Here is a 25,383-nt window from a genome sequence, read left to right on the forward strand (position 1 = left end):
TTAAAAACGTTTAATTGTTTCGCTATATGCGTTGAAACATCATATTGCTACCACGACAATTGCAATTCGAGATAATTTTTGACCATACCTGCATTTTTTATTGGCAACAACTTTGAAGTCATTACCAACTTCTTTCCTGCACATAGGACAAGCGTTATGATCTTTAAACCACCCTCTTGCACAAGGCATACAACATGTATGATCACATGGCATCAAAATAGGATCTCGCAGTGGACGTTTACAAATCTCACATTGAGTGATATCATATCTAAAAAAAATGATATAACTTTTATCTGTAACTGAAAATAAGATGAGATGGAATTTAAGAAATGGTGCCCGGGATTCAAGATCTTGACCTACTATGGCAGCCAGAAAGAACGGAGAGTTAAAAGAACGGGTTGGACCAAGCCAAATGCGTTTTTTTATTTATATATATATTATATATATAATATATATATATATATATATATATATAATATATATTATATATATATATATATATATATATATATATGAAATATATGATGTAGACATGTCCGGTATTATATGACAATACTATTACAAAAGAGATTTCAGCTTCTGCGGACATAAAAATTTTTTTATATTAAAATAATTAAAAACGTTTCGTTATTTACAGCTTCATCAGTTTATTAAAAGTTCAAGCCATACACCGTTCTCTTTTATAATGCAGTCCATCTAATTACAAATGCTATATATCAATAAACCTGCCAATACAACCATTCATTAAACTATGTTTACTATTTTTAATTTCAAAAGCTTCTAAAATTTTGCGTTCATTATAATATTGGATATTGTAATGTAGTATTCCCTAGGTGATGGGTGAACCCTCCCTGGAATCATTACTATGTGTTTGTAAATGCGTATATACCGTTTGCTTTTTTATGGCATTTTTCATGCACGAATGATTTCATGCATGAGTGATTGCTCGGGTGATTAAACTAACAATGGTGTTGTGAAAAAAGTTACTCAAGCTGCGAGTTAAACGGAAAAAAGCCCACTTTTACGCTGTTGCGCAGCTGACTTAATTTTCATCAAAATTTCTGAAATTTCGATTCTTTGTAAACAAATACCCAAACGTTCAGCCTTTGAATTCAAATTGGATTTTAAACCTCTCATTCATGTTTGCACAAGCCATTCAAAATGATGCTTCCACAAACCGCTCTTCCATTTTTCGAGGTTAATTTTTCTGTTTGTTTTTAGTGTTAGAATGACCTGAAGATGGTAAAGTACACATACTAGCACAAATCTATGAGATATTTTAATAAATTTATAGTTTTCTAAACAATTCAAAATTGTCTACTTTTTTTTGATACACCCTGTATAGATAAATTCATCAGAAAGAGATTAAGGTTCAGGTGAATCCTGCGGCAAGCATTTCATTAATCTTTCTTCGTTATTGGTGAACTGAGGTAATATCTTCAAAATATAGTTATTAAACATGGTTATTTACTGTAAGACTAGCTAAGCTACTCGGAGTTTCACGCTATGAAGCGATCATCAGGCTAATGACAGGTTAGGTTGTAATTCTCTATAATTTACATCGGGACGAGTTACGTGTCTAAATTGTGTAAAAAGTTCGGGCTTTTGTTCAGCAGTGATTTAGTTTTGTGTTTCATAATGTGTAACGTCGGACAGTACCGCGATGACGGCCTCGCCGCTATACGTACTACGAAACTTTCAAAAATTTCGGGCTGAAAATCACCGCCACGGCTAACTTGAAGCGGGTAAATTTCCTTGACGTTGAACTTGACTTGACTGACGGAACATGCCAACCCTATACAAAAAACCAAACAACGACCCACTGAATATATACCTCAACCGTGTTTCCAATCACCCACCTGCCATCACACGACAATTTCCAGTATCCATCAACAAACGAATCAACAAACTATCACGCGACAAAACAACTTTTGACGCTGCATCTCAACTGTACAACAACGGATTGAGACAAAGCAACTACGACGCAACACTTACGTATACGAGCAACCAACTAACAATGACAACATCAACAAAAGCAAAACAACGCAAAGACGTAAACGGCAACGCAACACAATCTGGTACAATCCCCCTTAAGGCTGCTTTCCACTTACGCGTTTTTTATACGCACGTACACGTACGGATAATTTTAAATGCTTTTAAATTTTTATTATTTAACTTCTAAGTCAACTAATGCATGCCAAAATATTCAGAAAGTTAAATCCCTTCGATTCATTCACTTAGTTTTTTCAAAGGTAACATGTATAAGGATTTAGACTTTTACGTGCGTGTACGTGCGTATGAAAAACGCGTAAGTGGAAAACAGCCTTTACTGGAAAAGCGTAAAAACGAACATCAGACAACAATTTCTACAACTGTTAGACAAGCACTTCCCATCTTCCAAAAAAAACTCCAAAAAATCTTCAACTGACATAACGTACGAATTAGCTATGGCTGCCTTGACAACATGTACTCATTCATAAACAAACATAAAAAAAATACTAAGTAAACACACAAAACCATGCAGACAAACGCAAACACAGACGACGCAAACAACTCACGACAATGCAACTGCAGACGTCCGGAAAAATGCCCAGCTAAATGCCTCACATCAACGTAGTCTACCAAGCCGAAGTGTCCATGTGCAACAAAGATCCACCAGCCAAGTACACCGGAGTTACTGCGGACGATTTAAAAACGTGCTACCGAAACCACGCAAAATCTTTCGCGAACAAGAAATACGCGAAGCAGACGGAGCTGTCAAAATACATATGGAAGCTGAAGGAAGCTAAGAAAGCGTTTTCTATAACATGGTCCCTCCTGAAAACCGTCCCAGTCTACAAAGCCGGTTCAGGAAGATGTAACCTCTGCCTTGAAAAGAAGCTATACATTATGTAACGCAAACCTAAATCACTGCTGAACAAACGCTCTGAACTTCTCACACAATGTAGACACGTATGTAATGCAGGTTCTCTACGTACCTGATGAATCGTTTGCTAATTCTTTCACAGCAATCCTTCAGGAATCTCTCTATTGCAGTCATAGTACGGACGGTAGAAAAGTCGAGGTTTTCTCCTAAAACCTAAAATTTATGAACTTCAATCAATACATGAATACTTCCTGATAAAATAATTCTGTTACCCAAGCTAAATGGTAAAATACGAGTATGCAATAACCAATCAAAATCTTGTATAAATGGTTGAAAATTAAAAACATTGAAAACCATGCATATTGTTGTAAATACTATCCCGAGATAAATTTTTCAATTTTGTAACCTTATTGTGCGATATCGAGCAGAACTGAATACATGAGAATATTTGAATATTTACGCTTTATTGTTCTAGTTACGCCCCTGGGTTCAGCCGTCTGACCACATGAAGGTAAATATAGTATAGTAATACGCTCTGAGGTCAATTCTCACCGAGTGCATTTACTTACGCTCAAAAGCGCGTTGGAGTCACATGTAGTGAGCCACTTTTTGATAGACTCTCATATGTTTCAAATTAATAAAAGTGCATGGAAGATTGCCTAAGTTTTTTTTCTGGATTGGTTCGGAATAACAAAGGGCTTTATCAGTTTACCTTCCACAGTATAAAAGCGTTCTGTGCATTAGCTGCATAGGTTCGCTGGCCAGGTGGGCATGTATGTTCGATAAACATGCGCACAACATCTAAACGTATCCACATCATTCTAAAAGATAAAAACAAAAGATTTTTAGGAATTTTTGTTTCGTAATGATTAAATGTGAATACTACCAAGAAAAAGTTTGAAAATTGATTGTACGGAAATATAGGAATTTGTTTTTATAGCATAATTATATAGCATAAATTATTGTATACCATTGCTATTACCATTTTCGCATTTTATTTCACATAAAAATAAGTTACATTATACCAGATTTTTGGCTCCCAATTATCGAGTTTAATGAGACTCCTAAGCTTGGAGAGCTCGAATAGACTTGGAAGCTTCAGTAGAAATATTGTTCAAACTTCAGTTTGTTAATGTTATCTGCTTCTTATCAAAACTCTGTTATACTAATAAGGATATACACACCTGCATTCTTCAAAAATTACAATAGATTTTTCTCCAAACAGGCGAGTAACAAATCCAGCTTGGTCACCATCTTTGTTCTGTTGTTTATTCCAGCTATATTTCAGATTTTTTAAAACTTTCACAACTGGGCCAACACGCTGAACACGGTTGCACCAACATGATCTATTACCAATGCTTTCCAGATCTTTGGGTGTTGGTTCCAACTTCTGCAAGCAATACTCAAGTGCTACCGTATCCAGTATCTAAAATCATAATTGCTCATTTAATTATATATCTTTTATAATCAATTATATCTCCTTTATAATCTGATCTGCAATATCATTAGCTAAGAGAAGTGCGTTTCAGCATAAATCGCACCCTGCGAGTTTTAATTACCATTTACCATACCATTTCTCCAACTTTCAACCGATCTCCTAGCTTTATTAGTTCTTTCACTAGACCGGGAAAAGCATGAACCAGTTCAGAAAAGTTTGCCAAACGAGCTTCAATGAGGGAGTAAGTGAAATGAATAAAAGGAATGTCAATGTCAAAATCTTCATTTTCGTGCAGCAATTGATGTATTTGCCCAGAAGCTTCGAAAAAGGCATCGTATATCAACTAAAGGGAAAACAAAGTTCAAAATAAAACTTTAAAAACGTTAATCGTAAAATGTGAGGTCGGGACACACCGGACGCGATCGGCCAACGCGACTTTTACGAATTTTTGAGTTTTCAAAACCAACTATAATTTTGAAGATGTTATGATATTCTTGATAATTACTGAACGAAACGTTCTTTGGACATGTCTGGGACCCGTAGCTCTCAAAGTTTCCTTCCAGAATTTAATTTTTTTGCCTCAAAAAACTGAGGATTCGTGTCGCGTTGGCAAAATCGTGTCCTGTCTGTGTGGGCTTCAAAGCCCTGATTCAACGAGCGAAATTTTCAAGGGAAATGCGAATATTTCGGCTGCGTCTTTTGAATTGTGAGCAATCAAGCTGAATTTCAATAATTTCTTTTACAATAGTAGAACATAGCTATATCATAATAAAAACAAGAAACAGAGTGATATAGCGTATATGACCCCCAATCTTAGTAAAAACAAGAAAGTTTTCAAAAGCAACCAAGTTTGATTATGTTATGATGTTCTTGATAATTACTGAAGATTAGCACATTTTACATGTCTAGGGCCCATTGCTCTCCAAATTTCCGTCCAGAATTGTTCTTTTTTGCTTTAAAAAGTCGAAATTTCGAGTCGCGTCCAATGTGTGTGGGCCTTTTATGCAATTAAATGAATTATAATTATCAACACAGTGCAAAGGAATGAATTCTCACAAGACCTTACGCGGGATAAACATCCGCTATTTACCTCCAATTCCCCATTCTCTATCGGTTTGTACATCATGTGAAGAAAATCATGAAGGTAGTTTTCTGTTGCTTCCTTTTTATTCTCTTTGTCTCCAAAAATAACTTTCAGGTAATTTCCCAGTGGTGATTGGTAAAAGATCCCTCTTAGTTGAAGCAGTGTCTTTGAAAGGTCGCCTACAGTACAAAAATGCATGCAAGTATGCTATTTTTAGTTGCAAGCCATAACTGGGTTATGCCCCCGAGCCGGCGAGGGTAGTAATTCCGCTGGAAGATTAGGAATTACACGCGGGTAATGTAACAAAACATAGCGGAATCTAAAGCTGTCCAAATATTATGTCATGGACGCTGGGTGGTTTTGTTAATTATGCGCATGCCCGAAATTTAAACGAGAGAAAAACGTTAATAAGCGGACCTACTGATTGGCTGAGACCGAAATTTGTATCTCAATGATAACCTCAGCAATTTAACTGCCAATTCGGAAAACTGTAATCAAAAACAAAAATGGTTGCTCTTTAAAATTAAACAGCGAAAAAGAAATGATTTATAATCTGTATAAAGCTTTAAAATGTTTTAAACCGGTGCGGTATAGAGGATGCCGTTTATTTGTATATGAGCTTGATACTGTTTAGATGTCCTTCTGAAACCTCAAAAGTTGAAATTTTAACAGCTCCGCAAGCGTGTAGGGTCTATAAAACGTCTGCAGAAAATTGGTGACATACACTTTAATGTTATGACTATATTTTGTACCAAATGATTAGCTAGCGACGCATTCTTATTCCATAATGTAAACTTATTGTTATAGCTAGGCTAGGTGTGACTAGCCCAGGAGATTATTTCCTTGGTTGGAAATGGCGAGGTGCTGCTTGCATGTATGGTTCATTCGAACCGCGACTGAAGAGCAATAAAAAATTTAGTAAGTTTGTTTGAAGGAGAAATTACGTGTTAGATGCAATTTTTGTTAAAAGATCGTACCTGCAACTTTTATTAAAAGATCGCTGACTATATCTTTAATGATCCATGAAAACGGAAACTTCCCGTTAAAAGGATGTCCAACACCTGTATTTTGAACAAAGGCTCTTTCTCTTATTCTTTGTGATTCAGGGGAAATAAACGAATCGTAAGTTAAAGGCGTAATTTGTACTTCACTAAGCATCCAAAACCACAATCGCGATTTCCATTCCTTTCCTTCATGCGGTATATTGAGGTTGTAATTTCGATCACAGAATGCTATCACTTCAGACAATATCGGGGAAACAATCGAAGAAAGTTTCTGCCATAACGCTTTTCTGAATGTCCCAGTTTCCTGGAGATGCCCCTGAGACAATGCCTCGTGTTGTAGCCAGAGTTTCTGATCCTGAAAACATTTCTCGTCCCGTTCCACGAGTAGTCCATAAACACGAGATGCTAGGATTTGGGAAAGATCTGAAAATATAAATTTAGTAATACAATTGCGATGGCTTTCTAACTTTATTGAAATCTTAGCGACACCTACATGTCTACCAATGCACAAGACCTATATATGAAGTTTAGAAGAGCATTTTCCCCAATTGACAATAAGAAGGGCGTTACTTTAGTAAGACGGAATGTAGCTTTTGGGTAAAGAAGTTCAAATCTGCAGTAGCTTAGCGTTTAAAACTTGCCCAACTTGAAATGCTTCCTTCAACGTAATCATACATATCGATAATAGTCTTTAGGGTAACCATTTCGCTCTATATACTAGATTACTCACGGAATTTTTAGATGCACATTTTAAGCAGGGATATTAGGCATCTAAATGTTTGAGTACAAGACTAAAATTTTATATACCTATATATCAGGCAACATATCTAAAGCAAAAATCTATTCAGAACTTCTGCTTGGCAACCGTTGCTATAACCACAGAGAGGTTTCAAAATTGCCGCTAAATAGAGTTAAATCGAGTTTATATTGCTAACGAATTCGGTGACTCCCAAATTTTTTTTCCTCAAAATTTTACACTATAGCTGATTAATCGAAAGTAAAGTTTTAAAAGAATTCTCTCAAGTGCAATTTTTTTAAAGGGCTAAAATAACGTTTTTTGGAATAGAATAAATCATCTACAGTCTAAAATTTTAATGAAAAAAATTTTGACGTCATCAAACTCGTTTACAATATAAACTCAATTTAACTCTATTTGGCGGTCATTTTGAAACATCTCTGTTGCCATAGCAACGGCTGCCAAGAGAATTCGGCTCTAGATATGTTGCCAGAAACGTACATAAAATTTTAGTCTTCTACTCAAACATTTAGATGCTTAATATCCCTGCTTAAAATTTCGAGAAACTGTAGGGAGCCACCTTAAGAATGATTTTAAACTATTTTGAAACATTCTTTATGCATGATTAATATACAATCTTCGTGCATTGGCCTAAATCTACTCACGCGATTGGTTTGATTATATGTAATCGTGATAATACTATAGCCACGACATCGTGACATTTCTGTATGAAATTTTAGGAATTTTCACAAACAAAACTAGGCTATATATGCTATATATAGTCCACATCCGTGTAGTATTATTGTTCAGAACATTGATAAATCTTTAGATAATTGCACAGTAAGCTGCTGAGCTGCCTAAGTCTTTTTAAAACCAAATTAGGACAGTGTCCATTGCATTTATATGCTCATGGATCTTACTAAATGATATAAGGAAGAATCCTCCCTTTTATTTAACATTTAAATGATGGAGTAAAAACAATAATCATCAAAAAACCTGTTTCTTGTGTATCATCTTCTGGTAAAAACTCAAGCAATATTTCTATGCGTTTCGTGGCTCTGTCAATCTCCGCTGACTCATCGTAGATTCTTGCTGCGGCAGCCTGCAGACAATTTTTCAGTAGCAATGCTGCCTTTATTTCGCTCAGAGCAGTTCGTTTTTTATCTGATTGCTATATGATAAAGAAAATAAAATGCTTGCATTGGGTGAATGATAAAATGATGAAAATTGTCTTCTTTGGCGTAGCTACAGTAGCTACTTTGTAGCCTGACGATTTTGTCCCACTATTTAAATTTCGAGTTATTATAATTGGTCACGTCTTTAGAAATTTAGTGTTTTCACAGTCAATGGACAACAAATATTAGCATAGCCGGACAAATCGTCAGGCTGGCTACGCTACTGATGGTCTTTCGTGGTCATTTATGGTTGGCTTAATGGTATACTTACATGAAAAAAAACGCAATATGATGACCAAGCAATTTTAATACTACATACCTCTAATTTAATGTCCTCCATACGCACATCCCCATCATAATGTTCATCAACATCCATACTCTCAATATCATCACTGCTTGCAAGGTTTACTGGCTTGAATAAATCACTCACAGAGCGGTTCATAAGCTGTTCAATTTGTGGAAGCTGTTCGCTCGATTCAAGAAGTTCGTCAATATGGATCGATTGCCACTTTCCACCTTGAAACCCTACAAAGTGTTGACAACCACCAGCAATCTTTGGTAACTGAATAATAAATACGACGTGGATAGGCTTAACAGGCCCATCAAAACTTTCAATTTTACGACGCCGGGTATCATCAACAAGATGTCGACAGCAGGCGATTAAGTTAGAATTCGCTTCACCATTATCACATTGGACAAGAAGGAGACCTTCAGCACCACCAAGTGAAACAAAAAATTCTCTAAAAAAATTATGATAATAACTGCTTAAAATGTAATAAAATAATAACAGAAATACGAAATGACAGCATTTCTGACGATTAGGAAAGTACTCGCATGGATTAGCCATAACAGAATTTTCATACACAATGAATGTAAATGAGGATACAGGTGTTATCACCTGTAGAATGGTCGAAAAAGTTCGAGTGGATAACGTAGATTGGTTAAAAGAGAGTTCGTTAGATACTGTTTTGTTGCTTAAGTGTGCATATGAAAGTCGCTAGGGGGCGACCCGTGGTTTGTTTTAAGCAAATGGAGGCTTTGCAGCTGGGAATTTTTGCATTTAGGAAATTACTATCATATTAAAGACGCGAGTATCTCGGTTGAAATATTGGTTGAAATATATAAATAGTAATTACAGCAATCGAATCTATAGAAAGCCTTTAAAAGAATATTGTGGCCAATTCCTTTGCTCGCATGTATCAGTTGATTACGGATTACATCTTTTCATTCCATTCAAAAATTTTCATTCCATCAAAATTGTCCTTAAATCAACCGATAAGTTTGTATGATGAAAAAAATTGCTTAACGTTTTCGGAATGCTTCTATCGCTGCAACTATAATTGTAAATTTTACACATAATACATGCATGAAATTATACTGGCGTTGCTATTAAAAAAATCAATACTTACTCTAATGTTTTGGTGAATTGTTGTTCAGTGTGAAATTCCTGAAGGCTAATACAACGAGCATTTGAGCCTTTGAATCCAGCATCTGATGCTATGGACCGTGAATTTCCTGGCGATAACAATCTTGAGTGTGTGGTTATCTATACGAATGTAAATGCGCTGCAATATGAAAGGACCCAATTTATCGCTTAAGAGTGCCTGAGAAAATCCATGCAAGTTCTTTTGAAACTTAGCTTAAAACAGCTTAGAAAGACATGGTCGAAATATTACAAAGTAACTGGCAAGTACAGTACAATGCACTTCAGTGCTTGAACTTTTTCAGAAAACTTGAAACGTCGGCAATAACTTTTACCTTCGATCTCTGTTTCTAAGCGCGCGAAGCCCTTCGGTACGGATTTCTGTTTGACATGGGCTCGATTTGATTGGTTAAAGTTTTTCATCATGTGCGTTGCATGAATATAGCCGCAGTAATTACTGCGGTAATTTATTATTAAAGCATAAATGCATTAGACTCGGACGTTTCACAATGACAGAATTTAAAGTGAAAATAGACAACTTAGAGAACTAACTTGTATAAGAGATCCGTGTTTTTCAGGAGTAACTCTATCCAGGCAAGCAACCAAATAGTCTTTCAAACTTCCATGTCTTTGAGTTTTGAAATATACATTCCAAAGCTTCTCCGCATCACCTTTCATTCTTGTCGCTGGTAGTCTTGCGATAGCATCAGGAGATGCACATTGTAACAGCGCGAGTTTTGATTGCAGAAGAATCTAGGAAATAATAAGATGAGATGATATAGTTTATAATATAAGTATGATATAACGAGCAATTTGATTGGCTACCGCGCGTGCATTGTGAGGCCATAATGCACGCTTCTGGCTTTTGAAGTTTTTGTTGCTAAGCAACATCTTAAATAACATGTAAGGAGAATTTCATTATTGATCAAATAAATAATTTTTGTTATATTATAAAAGAATTAAAAAAGCTCGTCGCGTGCCTTTATGGTGTAATAATGCACTCGGGGAAATGTTGGAAGAATACTCGAGAAGCTTGTAAAACACTCGGCTACGCCTCGTGTTTTACAAGCTTCTCTCGTATTCTCCCAACATTCCCGCATCGTGCATTATTACATCCTAGGCATAAAGGCACGCGACTCGTTTTTTAATTCTTAAATAACCTGTCGTGTGTCATTTCACTGGTTTGCCGGTGATGTGAAATGGCACAAACAGCCGTGCAATACAAAAATTGGCCAAAAGTAGATCGACTCGGTGTGTTCAAAAACTCTTACCTGATCATCAGGCGAATCCTTTTCAATTTTGATGATCACTGCAGCAGCAGTGTCGCTATGGTATCCAACAAAGCAATCGCCAGGCTTGAATAGGCTATATGGATGTACATACATTATTGTTTAAGAATAATTATCGCATTTTTCAGCAAATACACTCCAGGTAGAGCTTAAAAAGAGTGCGCGGATGCAATGGAATGGTAACAAAAAGTCTATTACAGTACAGGTTCCTCCGTGAATCACCTAATGTCTTCGGCTAAACGATTTTCCGGAAAACGATACAGTTTTAAATTTTCCACGGAATGAAGCTGGACAGGGTTGCCTCAAGTAAAAACTCCCCAAAAACCTTCCACCTTTAATTCAGCGATATAAATCACGTCGCAATTACATCAAATATTATGTCTAAAAGAATCTAAACTTAACATGTACCTGAAACACTTTATATCGAACAAAACAATTAATCACCTTTTATTACATGAAAATTCGGGAGATGCTTCTGAGAAACCTTCGACCCACTCTTGCAGTTTTTCGACCAAAACAGCTTGGTGTTTTGTTAGGCCAGTTGACATTACAAGTAAATGCTTTTCCAGTCGATTGATAAGAGGAATTGGAAATCGCCGATAAACAACATCTTTTTCAGCAACCACAATCAACCTATCCAATCCAATTCATTGAGCAATTTGAGCAATTTAGAAGCGTTGTTTGAAATTAGCTACGTTTGAAATTCAACATGCCCCAAATAAAAGGGAGAAATACCATCATCAAGGAAAGACATTTAATTCTACTTCATTCCAAGTGCTATAAACTGCATTCAAAGGAAAATCTGCTGGCTATGATTCTTTTCATTACTAAAAAAATGGTACGATCTTGGAGATCTGGTTCAGCATATTTGGCGTATTAGGCCTAGTTCATACGTCGCATTTTGGTCGCGTCGAATGATACATACAACAATAATGAGATGATAATGAGGCTGAACGAGGTTTACCATCTCATTATCTATCGTTTGAATGCATTTGACGCGACCAAAATGCGACGTATATGAACTAGGCCTTACTTTCATCAAATTTATTGCAGCTATTTACTGTCACAAAGTCATAGTGTAAATACGTAATGAATGTATAATTTGAAATACTTACTTAAATTCATTCGCCACTCTACACTTCACTCTGTGGTTCCCCAGACCAAGGTCAACATACTTTTGATTAGCAAGATACACATAATACTACATTAAAGACAATCATAAATGAATTAAAAGAAAGGGTGTTCATTTTCGTCTGACCCAAAAAAACCCGGTGAACAGCAGTTTTATTTTTCATTGGAAAAATTAGATTACTTAATTCGAATAGGATTTTGAACATTTCAAGAAGTATATTTTTTAAAAAGCACATGTAGCTATAAAGCACGTAGAATATTTTTTAGCAATAGGCTTTTTTTGCAATCCGATAAGTTTTGGGTTTAGAAATGATAAAATTAGAAATAAGAAATATTTTGACACCCTGCATTGGTGACATTTTTCATGCATTAGTCAATTAATTTTTTGAGAACAATTAAGTGTATAAAAGTAAAAACATCGTATTTTTGTATAAAATTATACCCACATTGCGGTACAATTGATAAATTTTAACTTCATTTACACCTTTTTTAACCCCCAGAATTCTCGTCTGGGCGAAACGTGCATCGCGAGTAATCTTATTAATCGCACAGCTTTGCGATCAATGATGAGATTGCACAGTTTTCAGTTAATCCAGAACTTTTTTTATTATAATTATGGAAAACCTTTGTAGCTATATCTGTAGCTATACCTGATTTAATGCATCATATAAACTTTCATAAAGGCTTTCTAGGTTGAGTAAAATCACCATTTTTCCAGTTTCCATGCATACTTTAATTCGATTGATGTTTCGACAAATCTATAAAAAGGAAAAAACCCCGACAGTTTGTACGTTCAACGCCATGTTCAAAGATTTTCAACATGCAAATTATTCTGCGAACTCAAGTCGTGTATGCGCTGATATAGACGCTGAGCAGAATAACTGTTTTATTATATACACAAACGCTGGATTAAACAACTTTCAAATTTATTATAAATTAATTCAATTAGTTACTGAATACACGTTTTTAAAAATTGGATAATTAAATACTGTATCTCGTTTTTTTGAACATTTTAAAACATAATAAAGGAAACAAAACCGGTTTTTTTTCGTAAACCTATACCGTTGAATACTTTCAATCCAACGTTTGTCACTCTTTAATTCAGTACATTTTGGTATATTCTATAAAGTAATCTTTCAGCCATTTTGCTGACGTTGCTTTCTCTACTGTCTACAAATATATAAGCTAATATCTGTGAGATAGAGTCAATCAAATTGCATATATTAGCTAATATCCAGCGCTTGTGTATATAATAATGGCAATTATCATAATTAAAAATATATTCACGTTTCACTTCTCTTTAAGGTGGCTCCCTACAATTTTTGAAATATTGAAAAATCATGATCTATATATAGACTTAATTTTTTGAAAAGAGGTTTCATGTTAGTGGACAAAAATTGTACCGTATATATTGTTCAGTATTCCAGAAGTCTGAAACTGTTTACAAAAATGACGTCGTTACCGTTGTTGTGGTAACAATGGCGTTTCAGTAGGGCCGATATTTCACCTTAGTTAAAAAAAATTCTGTCAAGCCAAAAAATATTTATCAAGAAAAATCACATTTACTATTTTTTCAAAAATCTGGCTAGACAGAATTTTTTTATACTTGTTCAAATTTTCTATATTTTTACAAGAAAGCGATTAATGAAATAGAGCCGAACTTGTTTTCGAGTAAAATGCGGGAAAAGGGAAAATGGCGGCCATATTGAAACGCCGTTGTTACCATAACAACGGTAATGACGTCATTCTTGTGAGCAAACGTCGACCCTTAGAAAATTGCTAAATTTATGTGCTACAATTTTTGTCCTCTAACAATAACCCTCGTTTCAAAAATAAAATCTAAATAATGGTTTTGCTATATTTCAAAAAATGTATGGAGACACCTTAACAATAATCATGGATATATTTATAGAACATATATTTATAAAACAGATTGTCAAAATACTGTACCTGTGTGTATCGTTGATCTTTCGGGAAACTGCTTCCAAAAATAATAACTGGATCGTGCTCGTAAAACTGCCCCTGTAATAATCTTAGCGCTGCGTAGTTCTCAGTTAGAACAAGTAAATAGCGACTTTCCCTAAAGTATAAAAGTGCAAAATATATTGTTTGTAAATGAAAACTAAAGGTTTTTCCCAGCAAAACTAACATCGCCTCATGGTTTAAAACATCGATTAGAAAATTAATTGCAAAAAATTGTTTTCGCTAAAAATGTAAAACGATAATTATACTTAATACAAAAATATTAGCAATTCAACGCACCCTTCTTTTTCGGTTCTTACAAGGCTTTCTTGAATAAGATTCACCGGGAAGCATTCAGGGGAAGGACGCTTTCAAAAGAAATATAAAATATTTACGCTAAATAAAATTCTATAAAATATTACCATATTTCATTATATATAATATGCAGTGTTTTATTAGCGAATCCGCCATTAATATCAGCGATAATATCACATGTGCGATTATTCATAATAATAACACATGAATAACACATAAATATACCATACTTTTCGCGCATCCATGTATTATTATTCTCTGTGTTATCAAGCATTTTACATTTTTACCCCAACAGTCTCTTTAAGTCTTGGAAAAAGTTCCTTCTCACAAAATGTTTTTACTGGATCAATGTCATCTAAGCCACTGAAATTCCTCCGTATGGATTTTTCCAGTTCTATAACGCTGATTTGATCACCCTGCTCTTCTTTTTGTACAGCAAAACCAAACACCATTTTTACTAAACTGCAAAACAGAGTAAAAAAATCATGCATATAATTTTTATAACAAGTACCGGTTTTCCATACCTTCATAAGTTCCCGAATTACTTTATATTAAATGAAGATGAATGTTTAAATGGATGTATCGGATTTGTACGTAAAATGCATATATACGTACAAATCTGATATATGATTTGAGCTCATAACAAAGGAAAAAGTCTTGCTGCTTGGTATAATTCTAGGGTATATAGTTGGACATTTATGCGAGCAAAAATGTTTAATGAGCGAACTACTTTCATATTGAAATTCTAAAAAATTATTGATATTCCAACCTGTAAAAGTCTCGAAGTCCAAAAAATTCATCTTTTTGAGCTTTTTTGAGTGTGTCTGATTTGCTTTGTTCCTCGTAGAGTTTAAAATACCCTTTGCATAACTTCGAGACAGTTGTCTCAAGACGTAGTTTTATTTCTTGGCGAGATGAACAAATTCCACTAAGTATAAAAATATTTGATAACAGATAACATTTTACTTTACTTTAGTTTAAGACAATAGGATACAAATGTGAAAACGCAACCTCATTGGTCAAGAAAAATGTTTATATACGCTAATCCGGGTACTTATTTTCAAACTATATAGATTTTTAACTTTTAAGGTAGCTTCTTTAACTATTTGCATGCATGTACTATAATTATCACACAGTCTAAAAAAGGACAAGCAAGGATGACTGGGGTTGCATGTGAAGTCTTTTTACACATATGTAAAGAAGATGTATATACAGTATGAGCTCGCACATATATACATATCGTGTAAGGGTTTTGAATTTTGATAAAACAAATACTATTTCAAGGTTTATCTGATCGACAAGAAGGCCCTCACAAACCTGGCGCTATCTTGCAGCTCCTTTTCATTTGGTACTCCTCTACTCAACATAATTCCACGGTTCATTTTGGCGGGGTCCAATGACCAATTGGATAAACCGATAAAACCAACGCGGTGATGATCGGATGTTGTCCCTGATTCTTCAGTTGTTGCTGTGCCATCTTCTAATAAAGGGTGGAGCGTTTTCAAAGGCATCAGAGGAGAGTCCTCGGCCAATCCAATTTCGTCTAATACTACCACAGACACGAACTTTTTCAAGTCTTTGTCTTTTTGTAGTTTAGCACATTGTTTGAAGGTAGAGACGATGCCTTCGGGCGTGGATAATGGACTGCATTGGTACGATTGCATGTGGATCTATGAAAAGTACAGCAGTCAACGTCAATTTCGGAAACGATTAAAATACTAATACAAAATATTTCAAACTTTCATTATAGCTACCATTAACAGGAAAAATACACTCCCCTTTGGAGAGACCTTAGATTCAACAGGCAACGATTCATGTATGGTAGTAAAAAGAAACGACTAACGTTTACAGCAATGACATTAATTGAAAATCTTAGGGGTAATAAAGCAATTCCACGGAAATTAAAACAGTGCAAAAAGTTACCTGTATCTGTAATCGGTCCAACTGGCACGTAAAACTAAGGATTAAGACTAATTACCATGCTGATGAATATTTATCATGCAGAAAACCCATTCACGTATATTAATTCATGCACCAACCTGTTTTAAGTTTTTGAACAATTCGCTTTGCGAGTTTCCAGCTTTCATGTTGGTGGATATAACGTCTTTCGCTAAAGATTTCGAACTGCCAGGTTTGCCGACCACAAACAACGGGATGCGCAACTCGGTACAAATTGCCATCATGAAGACGTTCTCACTTAGAGCGATATTTTTGGCGATATTCTGACCCACTTGTATGCCATTCAAAAATCCACGTTGACACCTAAAACCAGATTCATGTAAGTTGTGCGGGGTATTTTAATCATTTCTTGTTAGGGAATACAAAATACGACGTAGAGCAGAAATATCCTAGGATACCAGGATCTAGGGTAGAAATACCAATGACTTTTTGCCTGTTAAGCAAATGTTAAATTGTTTTTAGTACACTAGTATTTTACTCCAGCATCTGTGTAGCAAATCGGCATATAGCGAGTTAGAAATGCTTGTTGCTATACCTCTAAAATAAGATGACACTTACCTCTCGATTTCCCTTTGCATCCTGCGTCCACCTCCCGGAAGAGGACAGGAATTGTCAAAATATCTCGAGATTTCTTGACAATATTCTTCTCTTGTATTTAATCGGGCATAGTAACAAACACCAATCCCCAGGATTAGTGCACGGGCAATTTGACTCAAGGGCTGAAAAGCGAAAACATCGAAATACATTTAAATTTTGTACACTATTCTTCTTGACAAAAACATGAAAATATCATATTTATGTACACAGTGATTTCAAAATTACATCTATTAGTTATTTGACCCTATAGGCGCCAAGTTAATTATTAGATCCTAATCCCCTCTTGGTCCTGGTTCATCCCCTTCTTTTACACTAAACTCCGGCATATGTAATATACGCACTTGTTCGCCTATCGCAAATTCTTCTTTAGACTGATAATCTTCTTCTTCACTAGATTCTTCAGAACTAGTATTTTTATCACCATTTCCATCTACATCACCAATAATTTTGATGATCAATTCAGAGTTCGAATAAAACCAGGTGATAACCTTCATCGCTCTTTCAACATCACGCAAACTGACAAAGCTGCACTCGTTCTGAAGAAAAAAAGCCCGTTTAACAACATACAAGAATTTACTTCTAGTCATAATCAGTTGGAAATCATTTCGTTTCTCTTGTTTGTTTTTTCATGTCCCATATTTCAATCTCCCTTTTCTTGCATGCACGGGCGGGGGATAAACTGTTAGGTGAACCATTGTAATCGTCTACTAGAAATACATGCATGCAGCAACCCCTCGCCTGGGTTGAACGAAATCAGTTAAGCATAGGGATGGTAAAATGATTGTTAGAAAATTTATGTGGGTTGGGGGTTTTGGAGGTACATGGTATAGAGAGAAAAAGGAATTGAGAAAAGTATGGAAATATTTTTCTGCAGGTGGAAACATTGTAGTCATAGCTATTGAACTCAAATAAGACTGGAACGCTCACTCTCTGACTTTCCCTCATTAGTGAGTGAAGCCAAGATGGCGGATCATGAAGTCTTTTTTGTAGGTATGATCCAGGCCTCTGGCGTGGAAATTCCAAAGGAAACACGCGTGTTTTTTGCGTGGATTAGTCACGAAGGGTGGAAGCATGGCGACGCGGCCGGTTATATTTTTTGGAAACTCGTTGAAATGGAGAAATTTTGTATTTTTTGTTTAAATCATGCAGGCATTTTACGCTTTTTTCAAACAATTTTCAAGGGAGAGTATATTTCTAAAGAAGAATATGTAATCGATGGAATATTGAACGTATATTACATATCATGTTTGGGTCGTCAAAATATTTAGACAAAATTCGAACGTATATAAAAGAATTTTTCCTGAGGATCAATATGGCTGGAAAGGTAAGTATTCAAACATATTTACATATATAATTCTACTGATTATTAAACAAAATCAATTTGTTTAGCTGGTGCCTGGAACTAGGCAATCCATTTTGCCCAACTGTCTCACTAAAATGTTTGCCGTAGGTGAACAATCGCAGCGTGAAGTATTTATCTGCAGTCCATTTGATTAGCTTTAGCTGGTGGTCATTTTCCCCCTTGTGCTCTTCAAACACTGATTGGCTGGCTTCAAAAAGCAAATGATGGCAAACGTTAACAATCATTTTGTTTTTTAGCTTTTTTACAGTGCTGATGCCGTTCGCGATAACTGACTGCCTGAAAATGTGTTCGCATCGTTCGATCGTCCGAAACACGGATTTGGATGGTATTTTCAATCCACTGTTATTGACGAACAGGGTGAATGCAGAGGCTGAAGACACTTCGTCATACGTGGACGCTCCACAGTAGTCATGATCTGATAATTCTGATTGCAGAATTATGTTGCCAACAAGATATTCCTGGCATCTTTCACAGGTAACCTTCATGATTAATTTCTTCTCCATAAATCCCCCAATGTAGAATAAAATGTTGGAAATAAATTCAAAGTGAATGTTCTGATCTAAATGCTCGAACATCAAGTTTTCTTCTGCTTCTTCGCTTTCATCTTGTGTTGTGCCATTTTCATCCATGCTCTCGCCAAGTGGTGCCCTGTGTTTTTTCCTGTGAAAAATTGGTATGATGGTGTTGGTTTTAAATTCCACACACATTTTTTAGAAGCAGTGATGGCATTTTTCATCATCATTTGTCGAAGAGCATATTTGAGTTGCAAAGTGTTTGGATTATTATTCCAACCTCCCCTTGATCGCACGCAAGAGAAGAGAAGTTCCAAGTGGTCTTGGGAATACTTGTAAGTTAGAATGTACTTGAAGGGGTTGATAGGCAGTGTGAACATTTGGTTGGCCATGTTAATAGTTGATATGATGTCAGTTACAAAACCGATGATGAAAGTTTTCCTTCTGTGAGTTGCCAGGAGTTGAGATGGTGAACCTACTTATAATGATAACAATTAGGTTGCTGTTGATTTCAGAACTTCTTCATAAGTTGCTTTGTTTGTGACACGTAGAGGCTGTTTGAATCCTTTCCCCACAGGATTTCTTGAATTTAGGACATCAAAAAGCCAATCGATCATTCTTAAAAATTTGACAGTGCCCTTACTGTCATGAAATTTTGGATTTTTCATGCCAACATCTAAAAATTCAATGGCATCTGCAACAGAAGAACTCAGTGTTTGTGCTGCGAGACGCACATTCATTTTGTGTTTTTCAAACTTGATGTGGTTTAGTGAAATTTTGTTCCCCATCTTTAGCCCCTCTTCTTGTTGAAGCTTGTTTAGTTCCTTGAAGTAATCCCATCGTATTGGTTGGCCTTCGTCATCTTTGATGGTGCCAAGGAATGCTAGGGCATTCCTTGCCAACTTGAGCATATGGCAAGGATCTGCAATTATGAATACGTCTTCTCCAGTTGTTGGGTGGGGGAATTTTGTTTGAAATGACTCGTATGTGGAACCAAACTTGCATCCTAATTGCTCGAAGGTACTCATATTCACAGATGTTCCATCTGCAGTAATTGACCACACTTTGAGTCCTGCTTCAGCGGCTTTTATCAGAGCTGTCTTGATTAATTGTGTTTGGGTCTTCGATGCGATTTTATTCGTCAGGAAGTAACCAATAGGGCATTTCCAATTGCTTCTTGTGCCAGCAAGAAGAAAAACATGTGCCTCTGTAGCCAATGTGTCTGGATCGTCAGAAATTGGACCACCCTCTCCATAGTTTACAAAACCAACATAGCAATCATTCTTTGGGTCGTATATTGTTTGCTTTCTTATAGCCATTGCATCTATCACCATGCAGCAGTCTTTTTTTATTGCATCTCTACTGGCCTCGCTTGCTAGTGCATCAAAAGCTTCTTCAAAAAAGCCTGGTTCACAATTGACGGAGGATGACAACTTTCGTAGATTTGAAGGATTAGGTAGTGGAATTATGGATCGAACGTATTTGTAGGCCTTAGGTGAATAAAAATAAAGGGTCAGAGCAAATTCCTTCACCTGATCATCATATCTTCTTCCTTGTGGTTTCTTTTTGGCATTTGTTTTGGTGTTTTTAAAAAGTAATAGCTGAAGGTTGTCAAATGCTGCGTGCAGTAATCCTCCCTGTTCTGTACTGATGACCAGTTTTTCTTGTAGGTGGAAAATTAAATTGCTTATGTTATTTAATTTTGCTTTTGATCTTCTTAGTCGCTGTTGCAAATTTTTAATTTTTTGCTTTAGTTTTTGTGACAAATCTGGCTTCTCTTCTTGCTCATTCCCATTGCTCATATCTTCTTCATCGTTAATATCCTCCTCATCTGGCATTTGTTTTGAGTAGTTATGGTCTAGAAACACCTTAGCTGCGGGTGACATGCCACTTAAAGCTCTGGGGTGGGAGCGTTTTCTGGGAATTCCTAGTCTATCACTTTCAGCGTAGGTAAGGCCCAATGCTCTAGGTTGCTCCAATGTTGAAAACAATGATGGCACTGCATATTTTTTTAATCTACAGGGCTTATCAGAGGTTGGTGGAATGATGTAGTCTTGGTGGTCAAAATGCTTGCTACAGATGAAACTAAATCGAGTGGCTTTCCATGCTTGGTTGCTCTTATTTATTGCCATGACAGCATTTTCCCATTTCTGGAGCATATCCACATCCTTCAAAGGAAACCTGTACATGCAAATTATGGTTTAGTATAATATTAATTTTTTAAATACTTGTAATCTGTATATTACTCTGTAATACTGTAAGTTTCATTGTTTCTTTCCCATTGAATACTTGATTGCTTTGTCTACTTGTGTTTATAGTTTATAGTTTATAGTACGTACATAGCCTGTGTACATATTTATTACATACAGCAAAATTAAATATAACATCAATGTGTGTGCTTTTCCCATTGTAAAACAAGTGAATTAATACTTCATTTTATAGAAATGCTCTTTTATTTATACATTAATTATTTTCAGTGGCTTGTACTTCTGTTATCAAATATTTTGAAACCGATTGCCTTGCATTTCAGACATGACATATATCACTGTTGTTATGAATGCCTGAATAAACTTGCCTGTGAAATGAAATATAGTTGTTTTCTTTCCCCCCATTGTTATATCCATTACTTTTGCACTCATGAATTGTGCAATTTATTGGCATTTTTTGTTTTATAAATATCTCCTTATTTTTGCCTTTCAAAATTATCGTGTTAAAATACTAAAAAACTTTGCTCTCTGTCAGGTTATAGAGTACTGGGGAGGATCAGTTTTTGAACAGAAATATGTAATATATATATATATAAACTTCAGAAAAAGTAATTAAAACACAGTAAATAAAAGGTTTATGCGCTTAGAGGCTGTAGAGCTTTTGTTGTTTTTCATGTTGTGAGTGACGAGGTGACAGGTGAGTGATGGCTATTAATTAACAAAACTTTTTGTTTTTATTTTGAAGTCTGTTTACAACGTTTTCTCGAACAATGTTGTACAGAAATTATTTCTTGTTTCATTAAGTGTATCCAATAGTTCTTCGTATAGAATACATGCTATTTTTTGTGTTATTGTTATTTAAAAAATGTCCGTAAATTGACTAATTGAGTCTTAGACGAGAATTTTAAATCCGTATTTTAAATCAGCCGCCATAATATTACCTAAATTTCCGCGCTGGAGGCCTGGATCATACCTACAAGAAAGGCTTCAGTGTCCGCCATCTTGACTTCAAACTTCCGGCAGAGTAAGCGTTCCAGTCTTATTTGAGTTCACTGGTCATAGCAACTCGCAACGGCCGTATATTTTTAAAGAATCAAAGTTTACCCTCATATTTTTGTGAAAAAATGGCAAAAATACGACAAGATTCCTACCTTTTTTCTGGAAGTTAGGTCACTCATCTATAGTCAGTGTTATGGTAAATTGTTTTAATTATTAATTACCATGAAATATAACATCAGACGTCTCATACAACTTCCGAAGTTTTATGTTACGCCTCGACCGGTTTTTGCACGGTTTTTGTCATTATGAAAACGGAGTTATATGTCGTTTATCACATAACACATTCAGATTTATAGTGAAATACATTTGAGAATATTAAAGTTGTGTTTACCACAAAAGAATTACTTTTAAAATGTGGTCTGTGCCGGGTGAAATATTATCAAGTGTAAAATCTTCCGACTTCATTATACACGCGGTGAATTCGGTCGAAACTCGAAAATTTGGTCTTGTTATTTGTTAAACTGTGAAAAGACCGAAATACTTAACGCCCAGTAGCGTAGCCAGCCTGTCGATTTGTCCCGCAATGCTAATATTTTAGTGTTCACTGACTGTGAAAACAATAGATTTCTAAAGAAATGAATAATTATCCCCGAGCGGGCGCGGAGCGCCTGCGAGGGTACTAATTCCGCTCGGAGATTAGGAGTTACACCCGGAACCCGGTAGAACATAGCCGAATCCAAAGTTGTCCAAATTCTTTGTCATGGACGGTCGACGTTGGGTGGTTTTGTAAGTTATGCGCATGCGCAAGTAACGTCTGGTAATCAACGAACGTTCTGATTGGCTAAGACAGAAAGTTTGTATTTCAATGAGAACGTCAGCAATTTAAATTAACTGTCATTTCGTAAACATTTTTGTAATTTGTAAAAGCGTTTCATAAACTTTGTGCAAAGAAAGTAAAACGAGAAGAAACAAGATATATGAAGCATGACAGTTAGCAAAGATGAACGTGGATACGGTCAAGACAAAGCCGTGTAAGAGGAATAATTCATAATCTGCAAACTTTGTTTTCAAAGACAAAGGGTACGTGTTTACTTTGTTTATTTCGTATTTGTTTCGCGATAAGAAAGCCGTATTTGTATACTTTTCAGCTTTTTATGCCGTTTATTTGTTAAATTTTCAGCTTTTTATGCAAACGCATAAACCTGTGAAAGGCTATTACACCTTTGCTTTAACTTCAAAAAGTGTTTTTGAAAGTGTAATTTGAATTTTGCTATCAAAAATACACACTATATTTATAAAGTATGAAACTTCTAGCCGCCGGCATCGACTGCAAAATACAGAATAAAATAACATTTGAAGTTTTTTCTTTGTCTGTGAAGATTTTGTACTGTTTTAATCGTTTGAAACTTCGATTTTAAACCGTTACTTAATTGCTGGCATGGTATACTGAATGCAGCAAAATTGAACGGGCAATGTTTACACTAGCTTTATGATTATTTTTGTATTGAATGATGGAAACATTAGCTATAATATACTCGGTAAAATATAATAGGACTGATTTGAGTTTTGTGTCATTTCATAATATAAGTTTAGGTCAGGTTAACTTAGGAAATTGTGTACTTGGTTTGAAATAGCGAGGGGTTGCTGCATGCATGTATTTCTAGTAATAACTCTAAATTTACATAGCGGGATAAAATCGTCAGGCTGGCTACGCCACTGTTAACGCCTAATGTTGAGCCGCATATGAAATTAAAGCGATTAAAAAGTTATATTTCGTGTAGAAATTTCGAGACTTTAGCGTAAAGGGAAATATCTAAAAAATATTTGAAAATTTCCTGCTTTTTTGCCGATTTGTAATTGTTTTTGTTTTTTTTTAAATATTTCCTTTGCAGTTCAAGTCTTGAAATTTCCATATAAAATGTAACTTTTCAATAGTATTTCAAGTATTTCGTCAAGTATTTCGTCTCAAAACTCAGAAAAACTATTTTGGCTTCAAGCTAAATAAGGATGTTTGTCAGGAGTTATCGTTCCAGTTATATAGAGTTCACTGATAATAAATTCCTGTAGGACCGGCTCGTCATTTTTCGGTAACTTCGCCGCCATCTTTTTGAAGCCACCAATATGGTGAATTTCGCCTTCTGCGCAGTGCGCAGAAGCTCTGCTGACGCCACTTGGTTCCTTTTAGCCATGGTATTTACCACTGACCAGGCTCAATTCTGAGCCCGCTACAGCAGTATTCTACCCCCTGTTATTTCATTAATTAATAAATATGACAATTGGTATAAAAATCAGATAACATAGTAATGAAGAATAACAATGCACAGTCATAAAATGCATGAACTTCATCCTGAAAAATAAAAATGGATCAAGATTTATTCACAAGGTGCAAGAAGCTAAAAAAATAAATTAAAAGCTATGATAATTGATAATTTCACTTCGAATTTGACAAGGTAAACAAGATAATATATTAACTAGGCTTTAACAGGGCTCACTATCAGAGGTTGGAATTTTACACTTTTTACAGCAACTTATTATTTTGTATCAGCACCCTCAAATCATGTTAATTGATGTTGGGTGGGATCAATAGAAGAGTGACTATAGTAGACTCACTGGGGTTATGGTTTACCTATTAACATTGATGTTTGCTATCATAAAAACAACATAGACCAAACTCAAAAGATTGACACTGCCAGGAATTTAATTTTTTCTCCACACAAGTTAAGAAAAAATGATAAAATTTGGGTATATAACATTGCACTGACAGCACTGTAATGTACCAAAAGGCGAAAATAGTATCTTTGCTGTTTGTACCACGCGTTTTGATGGATTTTTTGTCTCAGAGGCTTTGGTAATCAGTTTATACTACAGTCCAAACTCGAAAGGCAAAAAACGAAATTGTTTATAGTAAAAAAAGTTGGAAAACGGCTTACCTGGATGTTATCGATAAGTGAATTAAGCCATTCGCAACGTCAGACGCAGGGCACGAAGTTACGTGTGCTTTCCATTTGTTGAACAGGGAAAAAGAGAAACACTTTTATCCATTTTATATGAAAAACAAAAAAATATACGGAAAGCTGAAAATATTTTCATAAAAATCGGGAGGGTGACGGACACAGTTTTTCACCTTGTATCGCGGTATGTCAGTGGTAACTACCATGAGCAAAAGGAACCAAGTGGCGTCAGCAAAGTTCAAAATCCGCCATCTTAGTGGCTTCAACTTTTGGCCCCGAGCCGGTCCTCCAGGAATTTAATATAGCTCAGTGCGCGAGGTCCATTGCATAATGGCGGATAACTTTGATTTCGCCTTTGCACATCGTGGGTGT

The 25,383-nt window shown here is 35.6% G+C and overlaps 1 protein-coding gene across 1 annotated transcript in view; it reads right to left on the bottom strand.

Moving 5' to 3' along the window:
- Positions 1–25,383, bottom strand: part of LOC114540661 (E3 ubiquitin-protein ligase rnf213-alpha-like) — an 84,236-nt gene that overhangs the window by 2,938 nt on the left and 55,915 nt on the right. The window contains exons 29-51 of the mRNA XM_028560783.1: positions 17,321–17,515; positions 16,941–17,101; positions 16,463–16,685; positions 15,741–16,093; positions 15,193–15,351; positions 14,711–14,885; positions 14,409–14,476; positions 14,097–14,226; positions 12,797–12,904; positions 12,131–12,216; positions 11,460–11,648; positions 10,998–11,091; positions 10,279–10,479; positions 9,713–9,849; positions 8,623–9,043; positions 8,125–8,299; positions 6,366–6,815; positions 5,395–5,567; positions 4,438–4,647; positions 4,051–4,292; positions 3,579–3,687; positions 2,979–3,079; positions 89–268 (exon numbers count right to left, since the gene is read on the bottom strand). Coding sequence (XP_028416584.1) covers positions 89–268; positions 2,979–3,079; positions 3,579–3,687; positions 4,051–4,292; positions 4,438–4,647; positions 5,395–5,567; positions 6,366–6,815; positions 8,125–8,299; positions 8,623–9,043; positions 9,713–9,849; positions 10,279–10,479; positions 10,998–11,091; positions 11,460–11,648; positions 12,131–12,216; positions 12,797–12,904; positions 14,097–14,226; positions 14,409–14,476; positions 14,711–14,885; positions 15,193–15,351; positions 15,741–16,093; positions 16,463–16,685; positions 16,941–17,101; positions 17,321–17,515 — 4,340 coding nt within the window. The remainder of the gene's footprint in view (positions 1–88; positions 269–2,978; positions 3,080–3,578; positions 3,688–4,050; positions 4,293–4,437; positions 4,648–5,394; positions 5,568–6,365; positions 6,816–8,124; positions 8,300–8,622; positions 9,044–9,712; positions 9,850–10,278; positions 10,480–10,997; positions 11,092–11,459; positions 11,649–12,130; positions 12,217–12,796; positions 12,905–14,096; positions 14,227–14,408; positions 14,477–14,710; positions 14,886–15,192; positions 15,352–15,740; positions 16,094–16,462; positions 16,686–16,940; positions 17,102–17,320; positions 17,516–25,383) is intronic.

The sequence above is a fragment of the Dendronephthya gigantea genome, unplaced genomic scaffold (assembly GCF_004324835.1).
Source record: "Dendronephthya gigantea isolate DGI-Jeju-01 unplaced genomic scaffold, DenGig_1.0 000245F, whole genome shotgun sequence".
In the NCBI taxonomy this organism is placed as follows: Eukaryota; Metazoa; Cnidaria; class Anthozoa; order Malacalcyonacea; family Nephtheidae; genus Dendronephthya; species Dendronephthya gigantea.